Raw genomic sequence first — 12641 nt, 5'->3', positions numbered from 1 at the left:
CAAATATTCATCTGCTCATCCGGACATATTTCTGTTTTGTTAAGATTTCTTGTTATTAATAAGTTATTTCTGTTTTGTCAAGTTTCCTTTCCTTAAGTTTTGTTTTTACAAAAAGGTTATTTAATTAATTGTTTTATACAGTCACTAACTCTTACCCTGCATTACAGCAACAATTTCTGACCAGTGCAAATCATTACTAACCTGCAACAACATGTCCGATACTGTTAAATTTTAAGACTAAATTTTAAATTAATCTTTCCGGTGAAAACAGTACTGTACATATTCTGAATGATAGACAAATTTGATAATAAGCTGAAGTAGGGTAAGGGTTCATGTTGCTTCCAACAATTCCAGAAATAAAGTATAGAACGTATTGCAATATTGTTTGCTTACTGTTAGCATCTTTTAAGCACCAAAGGCTCAAAGTGAGCTTTTGTGATTGTTTGGTGTCAGTCGTGTGTCCCTCCACAATTTCTAAACACAGACTTCTTCAGAATTACTGTCCTGATTTATACAAAACTTCACAGAGGCCCCTTTCAACATTGCCAAACGATTTAAAATACAGGTTTCTGCCCATGTATAACTTGTGCTTCAGTTACATCACGCCGACCATCTTTTTTAAAGATATTTCTTGTTTATATATCAAAACTATACGAAGAGGTTTTGCGCCTGTGGGATTTTCGATTTCTATCATTTTGACTCGAATGTGTCTTGAATGTAAACAGAAAGATAAATTTTATGGCGCATAATATTGCATATCAAGACGTGACGTCAATGCGTAACTGCGTTTTAAGTGTAAAATTAAAGGAAGTAATTCCAAAAATGTTGTCATTTTTGTTCAGTAATGTTTAAATGTGCATATTTTTTTTCATTTTAAACCAAATTTTGACAATATTTTCATTTCCTTAAATAATACAAGACACAATCGACAGGATAGCATTAGAACGCTGCCCATTCCTTTATTAAGACAGAAATGAACCTGTCCCCTGGAGCTACCCCTTCAAATATTCAAAGGGTGTGATGGACTAGACTCGGATAAGAAAAAGAACAAACATCAAAAACACATTTTTGTGACTACTTTTTATTTTTTGTCAAATTTTATTTGAATTTTCGATATAATTTTGGCTGAAATATATACAAGACACAGTAACCCAATAGTAGGTGTAGATCTCCAAAATTCCACTGTATCTCCTAACAACAGTAGCCATAGCAACGACACTGACTTACACACCAATGTACTGGATGGCCCAATATATTACATGATGACAAAAATCACATATAAAGCAATAGATCTACTTGTGTGAACAAATAAATTATATAATATTGTAAATACACACAAAACTTTGCGAGAATCATTTAACAACTGAACATATATTTTATAAATGAGAGAAAAAACATAATTTTATATTACAAATTTGAGATGGGGGGGGGGGGGGGGGAGAGAAACAGACAAAACGGAATCTTGCAATTTAATTGAAAAACTTACGTATCTACAATAAGAAGTAAGACACAGTAGTTTAACAATAACTTGATATAGTTCCATCTCTTCATTTAACAATTTCTCATACTTTGAACACAATTTCTTTACAAAATTTAATGATGTACAATTATTCCACATTTGAATATTTGATTTTGAAATGCTGAATGAAGCTATAAAGCCATGATTATATAACAGCTAATGCTACTTTTATATACTCATCAAAGAAAACACAAAAGCATGATAAAAATATCACAAAACAAAAACAAGAAGCAAAATGAACTAGAAAAAAATATATTTTTGCGTACATGACTGTGCTAATATTTTATTTTTAATGGTTTTGATACTACTCTTTTCTACCCACACACAAGGTTTTACTTTCAAATAATTAAATGAAAATAAAAATACCCATACTCGACTGAAAAAAATAAATTTATGTGTAATCATTTAACTAAAACCCCAAATTAAGATGTACATTTAGAACCTAGAAAAAATCATTCAGATCACATATTAAAAGAAACCCTCTTGATCAATTAAAACATCCAGTGCTATCAATGGCTACCATATCAGAAACATGACCGATTTACATTTATGTCAAACAGATTATTTTCTACTCACGTAACCCCCGACTTGTCAGAATTTGACCGATACTGACTTACTTTCATTTGCTTTCAATGCTAAATAGCCATTCTAGTCTGAATTTCAGCTAGGAAGATAGCTTTCTATTTTCATTTTAACAGGCTGATTACTATTAGGTTTTTCATCAAAAATAGTTTGACTGCATTTAAGTGACTGGTTACCTCAGTTAACAAGACTGGTTTCCATTACAGTAAACAGACTGGTTTTAGTAACAGTTAGACATACAAGTTTCTACTTAAACTGACTGGTTTCCATTTCAGTGAGCTGCACAGGATCAGATTTATATTAAACTGACTGGTTTCCATTTCAGTGAGCTGCACAGGATCTGATTTATATTAAACTGACTGGTTTCCACTTGAGCCAACAAGGCTCTTTCCCATTATGCTCAAACACACACCATATTTCTTATTATGTCTTAAACCAGAAATTTATGCTTAAATGACTGCCAGTAGTTGTCTGGAATAAACTGCAAAGAAAACTAACTGGAATAACATGCTGCAGACAGTTACTTGTGAAAATATTATGCAAACAAGACCAAGAAATTCATGCGTTTTTTTTTAAATAATGAGAAAGGAAGAAGTTAGAATCAAATTTTGATTTAACTAGTACAAAAGTTTGTATGGCTTTAAAAACTTCTTTTGAGCCATCCCTCACTGACCAGCATAAGATAGCTGACTACTTATGAAACATGACTTGATGTTGTATTTAATACAGTAATACTCAAATCAAATTATCACAGAACCAACATACAGACAGAAACCTTCTTTGTGAACCTTGTGTCAAGACACTGGAAGACCGATAATAAATATTTCACATATAAAATGTTCTTCCAAATAAATAATAGCAACCAACTCTTGTGTCACTTATCAAAAACTTGGCACAGAATGTGCTTTGGGCAAAGGCTTTCTACCATAAGTACCTCGAGACTTGAATTAAGTTCTACATTACTGTATTTACAACCAGGATGCTTGGGTATTTGGATTTGAGAGAAGCATGTTCCTTATATGCAACAACTGACGAGACCATTTTGTACTACTAATTTAAGAATGAACCAGTTTTGACTGGTAAAGGAAGACATTATCTTTCTGATAAAAGCTTTTGGGGAAACTGACAGTAACCTATGAGAAACACCCATTATTTTGAACCACTTTGTCCTGCCCTTAACACAGCTAGCCCTTTCACTTTCACAATCACATGCTTCAGTAGAGTTCAGTTCATTGAGTCAATGCCAGTGTAACAAATCCATTTAGTTTAATAAGCATCTTACTTTTATAAAATCACTATGTTAAATGTCCTCACAATTCTTACATACTAAAGTATAAATGTACTATCCTTCTATATCAATTCAGTTTAGTAGGGTTTAACATCACACTGACACATGTACAGGACATAATATTGACTTTCCAGCTTTTCAAGGGCAGAGGAAGACTACAGGTTCCCCTGTAGATATTATTTCAGTCACTAGCAGGTCCCTGTGTGGAATCAACAACCTTCAACAAACCAGCTGGATGGCTTCTTCATATGTTAAGTGGGATACTAAACCCACAGAGTTGAGGATACATGATACCTGCAGTATCAAGAGCATCAGGAAAAAAATTCTCACATTAAAAGAAAAAACATTCTTAAGGCTGCATTTGCACAGACTCCAAGGCATTTAGACAATTTTGTATTTGAGGATATTTTGTAAACTATAACTGGCATTTAAAAAGCACCTTGTTCTGAAATTCAATTTTATCCAAGCTAATGACAACACTGAGTGAAAAGAATTTAATGGCATTCTTTCATAAACGTCCATGTCACACTTAGAATCAAACTGCACACAGAGACCGTAAATGTCACTTATAGAATGAAGTTACTTTCAAACGTTTATTGGGGATATGTCTATGGTACTAAACATCATTACTAACGTCTGTTAATGTCACACTTGTAAAAAGCAGACATGTATTTTCACTCAACAGTCAACTATACACTAAGAGAATGTCACTCTTCAAAAACATTAGTAGCAATTATAGTCAATGTCACAACTGACACCAAGTAATCACAAAACATGGTACATTATTCTTAATGTTTCAGTTATTTCAAAATACAGTCAATACATGTCACACTAAGGTACTTAAATGTCGAAATACACAATGTCATACCTTGAAATTGAAAGTAAAATGAATGTCATATTTGCCATGTGATTACCCTTTAAACAACTGATGAGCATCTAACACAGTCAATGTACATTTAATATGAGCAAAATATACCAATAGTCGTCAGAAAATATTGCAGTACACAAATAAATAGTATTCACAAAGCCATAAATTTCACATATAATTAGCATAAAAGAGACATTATTCTTGGAACAGCATAATTTAAGACATATTCAAAGCACAGCCTGCTAAAAACTAGCAACCACAAATACTAAGGCAAAACTGCTTTAAATTGCATTTCTTGAGGGTTCCTTGATTAAAGTATAATTTTGTTCCTTTCAAAATCAACTGAATTCTAAACATTAATCAATTTGTGGAGAGAAATAAAGACTGCCATCGGCAAGTGACAAGGAAAAAATACTGACTACACTTCCTGGACTTACAGAAACAGAAAAATTCAGTTTTCGAATCACATTTTTAGTTTTTAATCAGTAAATTTGTTGCTAAGATACTGACAAAATACTAACTTGAAGAAAATAAGGGATCGTTGAATGAATTGCAAATAAATATATAAAATAAATAAATTCAAATAAATAACCAGTTTGTTACATTACTCCTTTATCACTTCAACAAAATGTACCCAGCACATTCTAATAAATAAAAATACTTGACAACTTCAGATTAAATATCAAATATCAAATACATTGGAGACAAAAATATTGGTGCTTGAGACCTACCTCATTAAAGGCCATCAATGCCTTTGAAGAAAAACTGCTGCACTAATTAGTTATGCAACATAGAATAAAAACAATAGTTGCATTAACTTGCCAGTAATTTATTTTTTGAAATAGATTTTACAAAACATTTTAATATAAATTTTAATTTTGACCATACCAGTAAGAAAATTAAGTGAATTTGGTGTTTAAATTACCTCCCTTTAACATTACTCATTTTGTTCACTTTTCCAAATTTATTACAGAAATGCTTTTCTAACAGGGCAAAGGTCAAAGTTCTGTTTTCATTTGCATAGAAATTTTATCTCTTCAAATTTTAAAATTAAAAGAATTAAAGGACTTGAACAATAGAATAAATTCAAACCCATTCCTGCATTATTCAAAATAATGTATGCAAAAGCAGAATAATACATAGATACAACTAAACTGCCAGGCAAAGGCACATTAAATCCACTTTCTAAACCTTTCATACATTTACTTATATGGAAAACATAATGTGCAAGAAAATGTATATGTACACATTTGAGTACACATGAAGGTGTTAAATCACTTGGAAGTGTATAAAGATAATATGCAGATGTTTTGGAAGACATTATAAATATTTCAATACACATATTAACCATTAGCATGCTAGATAAATTGTCGTCTGCTGGAAATGTCGTCTGCTAAAATTGTAAAGTTCATTCAATTTGCTCAAAAATTGGAAGAAATATTGTCAGAGTAGCAAACAGCTTGGAACCTGATCAGACGCCGATTTAATCGGCGTCTGATCTGGTTCCAAGCTGTTTGCAAAGGCTGTTAAATTCGCCTGCAGCAGGCCAAGGGTTAAACTAAATTTTAGCAGAAAGCTATTGTTTCCAAACATTCTACTAGTGATTATGACCAATCAATTCTTAGCAGAAGCTGACATGGAAAAAGTATATATACTAATTTCTCAAGAAATTCTACATTATCTATTAAAGGGACCATAGCTATCTATTTTTACCCATACGTCTTCATCTTAAACGTCTGTACTTCTTAAAATGTCTACATTCTAATGTCAAATTCATAATTCTTGCATCACCTCAAATGTAATTAAGATTCTTAAGGACAAACTATTCTACCATCTGAAAAAAAAAAATGTCAGAAAAAAGGAAGAAATGAAAGAAATTTTTTGTAAAAAAAAAAAACAAGAATAGGGTTTAGTATTTATTCATTTTTACCTTCAAAATACTACTAGAATTGTACCCTGATATAATTGACCTTTCCTAGAAGACACAACCTGATTTGTCAATTTGCACGAACCAAACATCAGTTCACTGTGAAACAATTTTAGCCGGGTCTCAATTTATTATGATCCAACAGTTTTGCAACAATATGATAAATACTTCATTGCAGAATACTACTGAACCAAAACTGTAGGCTAATAATTATATACCCAACAAAAATTATTGCACTCTAGCTGGCACACACTTCATTTAGCAAAATACAGTTGCCGTGGAAACAAATCTAACAGATTTGGGTTAAATGCACACTAGAAACAACAACTCAAATTAACTCACTTACTGAAGAACTCCATTGTGAATTAATGGCCACTGTGAATTAATGGCAATGAAAATTGTGAATTAACAGCAATGAAAAGTAAAGTACACACAAACAGATGAAAAAAAAGGCATGTAAAAAGAAAACACAACAAAATTAAACAATTTTTAACCATAAAAGTTTTTTGTTGACACCAAATTTATATATTTATATAATAATAAATTACCATTTCATAACAACACAAACTTTATGTACAGAATAGTCTTGATAACATAAAAAGTCACTGTTAAACAGTGGTAAACATCAAGATTTTTTTAATATAAACTGGAAAATACACACTTGATTTACCAAAAAAATATATATATTACATAACATGTCAATTTCACCATTTTCAGCGGGAAATCAGTAACTATTTCATAGTAAAAAAAAAAGATCTTTTCTGGCACAATATCTAAACAACTTTTAACAAACAGTCATAAACTTGAAGTACCATACTGTAAAATAAGAGGTTTTTGTGAGGATTTTTTTCTCTCTATTTTTGCAAATTTGTTCGTTTTCATGAAAATAAATACTAACAAAAGTGCCTATTTTGTTACAAATAAACACACATGTTTCACTAGATGGTCACAGAACATAAAACTTTCTTCCTAAACAAACCAAACCAAATTTTAAACTTTTGGTCTCACAAAAAAATCTGATATTACAGTAAGCATTTGAATTCTCAGCAAGGTATCTCGCTATATTGTATGACACTACCTTTTAAGGTTGTTTTTTTTTTGTAAACAGTATAAAAAGACAAGTAAAACTGAATACATCTGTCATGGCCACAGTCGGTGCATGTCTAGAGGGTCACGAAAACAAAATTGCAGTGGGGCTTCCTATTAATACTCGTGTAATTGCTAAACCTTTCTTAATCAAATATGGTTGTCGGTCCTAAAAACTGACTTTCTCGTGCAAATCCCAGTCAATTAGACCTTTTTTCTTACCTCCCAACAAGCCCCGATTAGAGAGGGCCCACTGTATGAACAACGTAACTGTACAAAAATGGGCAAGTACTTAGTATAAATAAAAACTCAATGGTTTAAAAAAAGATCTCAGAATGACTTATTTTATGGAAGAACCCTTCCTATTGACTTGGTGTATCAATTCTGGCCATTTCTTTCCATTTTTCAACTTTTTATTGAACATTTAGCACTATCAATTTTACTGTAAAAAAAATAAAGTATTTTTTTAACAGAAATGACTTTAGTTTTCAGCACATTTTCAACAAAATTAGAAACAAGGGGCAGCACTGGGGAAAAACAAACAATATTATCCAGCCCAAATTACCTCCCTTATAGAAAAATCGACCAAAAAATGTCTCGTTAATTTTTAAAAAAAAAAATCAACAGCTAAATTGACATTAAAACGGGTTGAAATCATAAACAAACATAGCACTTTTTAACAATGCAGATGTGCAAGGCCTGTCATTTTTAAAGTACGTATATAAAGCACAATTCCGAGTCATGAAAAGGCAAACCCAAATCCTCATTCACTTTGCGGGTTGGGAGCACAACAGTGCAGTCTTATATATAACCGAGTGATACATATAACAATTTATAACTGAGTTCTTAAATTTTATATCATCTCTTGTCATATATCTATATCCCAACAGTACCCTGTATGCTTAAAAATGTCTTTAAAAAAAAAGCACAACTTGTACATTATCTCAACTATTAATTATTTCATACTCTAGCATAACAAAATGGCACTTATATCTGTATTTATCACATCAGGCTTTCTATAAAACTCAGAGTCTCCAATCTTATAACTGACAGCTCAAATTTTATCGTCCAAGGCCGTTTTTCTTATAGCAGATAGAAAAATCTTGCATGTCAGTTGTCAATCTACTTTCGAATTCTCTAAAAATGTCAAAAATTACAATATTTTTCCTTCGTTATAATACCCTTGTTGCTAGGCAAAAGCACAACGCTGCTTAAAATAGGCTTAAGTATAATTAATACAATTATAAATCATTCTCATATTATTTTCTACATACAGAACAGTCTCGAATTTCTTTTTCCATGAAAGCAAATTCAATGCAACATTATACGTCGTCCCCACTTAAACGTATCAAATCACTTATGCTGATTTGGTCACAGAAATAATACAATAAAATAAAATAAAATATATGCAGAGTTGTAGATAAAAAAGGTGTCTTTGTTTTAAAAGCCATGTCAGGGGCTGTAACTGTCCTATATATAAATAGGGCAATGAAGAGGACATCTGCTGTGATGTATTTGCTAGTATATAACCCTTACCCTGCTATATTTCTATAATGAACTTGTCCATCTTTCAATTTGGACAGTACCATTAACTTTTAAAAGGGGTGCTTACCAAAAAGATACCGACTGAATGGTGAACAGTGCAGTCGCAAAGACAGAATCAAGCGTGTACAGCATGGTAAGGCCACTATATTTGGCACTTGAAGCCTGTAATTAATTCAAGGGAAACAACTCTGGTGTTAACGGGATTTAGAAGAATTAATGAAAAAATTTAACAAATAATATACATTAAAGATACTATGCCACAGATATCTGCCAAAATGAATTTATCAACCAAATTATTTGGCAATAATACTGATAACAAAAGACTTGATTTCAACAACATTTACAGGGAAGCAGTTGTATGTACAAGCGTTCCCACCAAGTATCAGTTCAATGTGACAAACCTGACTGCAAAAGGTCAAAAATTGCTTTGTTTTGCTTTAGTTAAATTCAGAGACACACCAGTACAATATAGGTCATATGGCAAACATTTCTAGGCACAGGCAGGCCCCCCACTAGGTAGAACCACCGACATTCTGTAAGCCAGCTGGATGGCTTCCAACACCCCAAGCCAGGTTTCAAACACGTATCAATGAGGGGACACGTGATTCAAAGTCAGCAACCTTAACCACTTGCCCAGAGAGGCTGTGGCAAGGTGGATGGACAGGCTGGTAGACAATGCCAACACTGTATCCCTCCACTTTTAGCAAGGATAACACGAAATATAATCAGAATGAATATGTGAGAAGTAATTATTATGATTTTGATATGTGTTTTGTAGATGCATGTGACAAAAATTTATGCTCCAAATTTTAAAAAAAAATTGAGAAATTTTATATAAACATCACCGAAGCAAGACTTGCTTTTCATTTAAATGTTCTTCTGGCCTTATCTGTAGCAGGGAAGACATGGCTAGTTGCATAAAATGTAGAGTATATGCATTACTTATATTCATTATTAGGTCTCATCCTGGGGGAAAAAAACCCTGACCTACCAACAAGGAACAGTAATACGTAATGACTTTTAAAGTTGTAATAATCTCTCTGATATTTTCCAAGGTCATTTCCCACTCTAAAAAGAATAATTCCTATGAAGATTTAATTGCAACTGAAAAACTTTTACTTCTGACGTACAACAAGAGCAATCAGAAAACTAATGCAACGCTGACATCACACAGCTAAACAGCTGTGTAATTATTAGCTATTCTGGCAACAATCAGTTTATAGTCTAAAAATACACAGTAATAAAAACCTTTCCATGGATCTAAACGGAAGAAAATCAACTTTTCCAGAATAGAATTAATACGTAAGATTTTACAGCAATTTAACGCAATTCAAATGAATCATCAAAATTATTGTAATAATAACTGAGTCCTGAACAATAACCCTGAATATTATAAAAATACCAGTTTCTTAAGCTCCTGAAAAAAACACTTAATAACAAGAACAATAGATAACACTGTCTTAACTAACTTTTGATTTAAAATTTTGAAAAAAAAAAAAAAAAGACAACATGTTCATGTACCTTTTCCACATTACAGTTTTTTTTTCATATAAAATACATTTGAAAATGGCCAAAGGTTCATTTTTGGTAATTTTGTGTGAACAGCCACACTGTAACATAGAAACAAACAAAGGCCGTCTAAAAATATCTGAAACTCTAATCACAGTATATGCTTATAACTGTAAACTATAAACTTCTCTTTCTCATAATTTCTTAAAGTACAGTATTTTTGTCAAAGGGTTCAAACACAATTTTCTGTATCAACATCAGAATCATTTTATCATTTTGGCAGTAGACATCTATAAAATGCGGCACTGGAAATATTAACATCTATAGTAAATTTGATAGCAGTAGACTGGTATACTCTCATACAACCAGACTGGTGTACAATTTTCAAATGAATGATTACCTAACTTAAGTCTATGCAATATTTAGTAGAACTGTCTGTCACAGTGCAAAAAGGTCACATAATCCCACAACTGATTTGTTCCTACCAGACACACTAGACAGATAAAATAGACTGACTCATACTTAGATTCGAATGTTGCTTAAAAAACAAAGAAACTGCAATCTGTTTTTTTTTTACATTGAAGGTAACTTGAAAGATTTAGTATTCACAACCAAACTCATAACAGACTTTACCTAACAGCCAAGCCTTGGACCAGACTCTATATTTGTTTTTGACTCAAAGCAGACTAAAGTAAGTTCTACTGTTTAACAATTCTTACTACAAAATAACCAATCTATAGTCTGTCACTTGACTAGACTGCTTAAAGACTTCAACACTGCAGACTTGATGACAACACAAATGAACTGGTTGTTGATCAAAATAGTAGACTGGGTCTTTATTTCACAGAAGACTGGGTGTTGAACCAAACAGTAGGCTGGTTCATGACTGAAGAGTTTACTGGGTCAAAAAACCGCTACAGACTGATTGACGACCAAATGGTAAATGGGTAGATAACTGAACAGCAGACTGGGTCAATATTTCACTCTATATAAGACTGGTTGATGACTTCCTGTTGACTAGTCTCCATGTTTAAGAGGTAAAATGCCTGTTACATTGTACTTTGTGTTGTATAACTAAACTGAGCTGTAGAATGCTTAATGACTGGACTGGACACTGGTGACCGGACTGTAGATATTTGGTGAACACTACAAGTTCAACTGACTAATGGCTTGTTTCACGTAGCGTACTAGATGCAGTAGACTGCTATGTAACGTCAATGGTCCACAATCCAGATCAAGTTGAGCAAAGAATTCTGTAATATACATGAGGTCAACATTCATTACATACATATCTTTAATATCATATAGAATTTGGCTTTGTTTTTTGTTTTTTTTGTTCGTTTGTTTGGGGTTTAACGCCATTTTTCAACAGTTCTACAGTTATGTAACGATGGGAAGTTAACCTTACCAGTGTTCCGGAATTCTGTACCAGTACAAAAATGTTCTTCCGCAAGTAACTGCTTTCAGACTCAAATGTCATTTATCAAACCGTCACCGAGAACATACGCCTCACCCTGGTATTGAACTCACAACCCTGCTATCCATAGTTCTGGGCTCTGCCTATTAAGCAAAGCATGCAGACTACGCCTTATAGTGGAGGCAACCTTGGAACAGAATCTTCTGAACATAAGTCCCATCATTTATTTACAATATATTATTGTGTAAGGGCTTGTTCATAAATTTCCAAATTTAGTTCAAGCATCAAACAAATGCAAGGCATAAACTTGAATGGTCCTGAAAAAATATTGTCCAATTCTTTATTTGTGGAAGTGTACAATTTGCAGTGAAACATGACTTGTACATGGCAAAAAAACAACCTTTTTTTTCTTTTCAAACAAACATTACCTCTGTTATCACTTGTAATATTACTGGCGGCCTGATCCCACAGTTCGTGCGCCTGTATCAGGTAGCACGTGTTTGAGAAATACTTCTGTGTGATGGAATGTATCCGCTGGGGAACGATCACGGAGCCAGGTGGCGCTATCTGACCCTGACCACTACTACCATTGGATATCTTGGAAGGAGTTACATCGCTACCCTGTTAACAAGTAAACAGAACAGAATGAATTTAAAAGGTCAAATAAAAATATAGCTAAATTTTTTTTACTTCTGTACTTAAAATATCAATTTAACCAAAATCATTTTTTTTTATGTTTACTCTAATACCAGTTTAATGCCATTTTTCAGCAGTATTTCAGTCGTGAAGTGGCAGTGAGTTAACGTCGCCAGTGGTCCTGGATTCAATGCTTTTTCTCCACAAGTAACTGACAATTTCCTCACAAAAATCTAGTCATGAATATTGCCAAACATTACATAG

The 12641-nt window shown here is 32.6% G+C and overlaps 1 protein-coding gene across 2 annotated transcripts in view; it reads right to left on the bottom strand.

Moving 5' to 3' along the window:
- Positions 1-1061: 1061 nt before the first annotated feature.
- The window catches only part of LOC123557315 (AF4/FMR2 family member 4-like), a 132608-nt gene continuing 121028 nt past the window's right edge, over positions 1062-12641 (bottom strand). For both annotated transcript variants that reach the window (XM_045348726.2, XM_045348727.2), the window contains exons 19-20: positions 12170-12362; positions 1062-11577 (exon numbers count right to left, since the gene is read on the bottom strand). In XM_045348726.2, coding sequence (XP_045204661.2) covers positions 11471-11577; positions 12170-12362 — 300 coding nt within the window. In that variant the 3' untranslated portion in view covers positions 1062-11470. The remainder of the gene's footprint in view (positions 11578-12169; positions 12363-12641) is intronic.

The sequence above is a fragment of the Mercenaria mercenaria genome, chromosome 5 (genome assembly GCF_021730395.1).
Source record: "Mercenaria mercenaria strain notata chromosome 5, MADL_Memer_1, whole genome shotgun sequence".
NCBI lineage: Eukaryota > Metazoa > Mollusca > Bivalvia > Venerida > Veneridae > Mercenaria > Mercenaria mercenaria.
The sequence above is the reverse complement of the archived record's forward strand: the minus strand, read 5'-3'. Positions and strand labels throughout refer to the sequence as shown.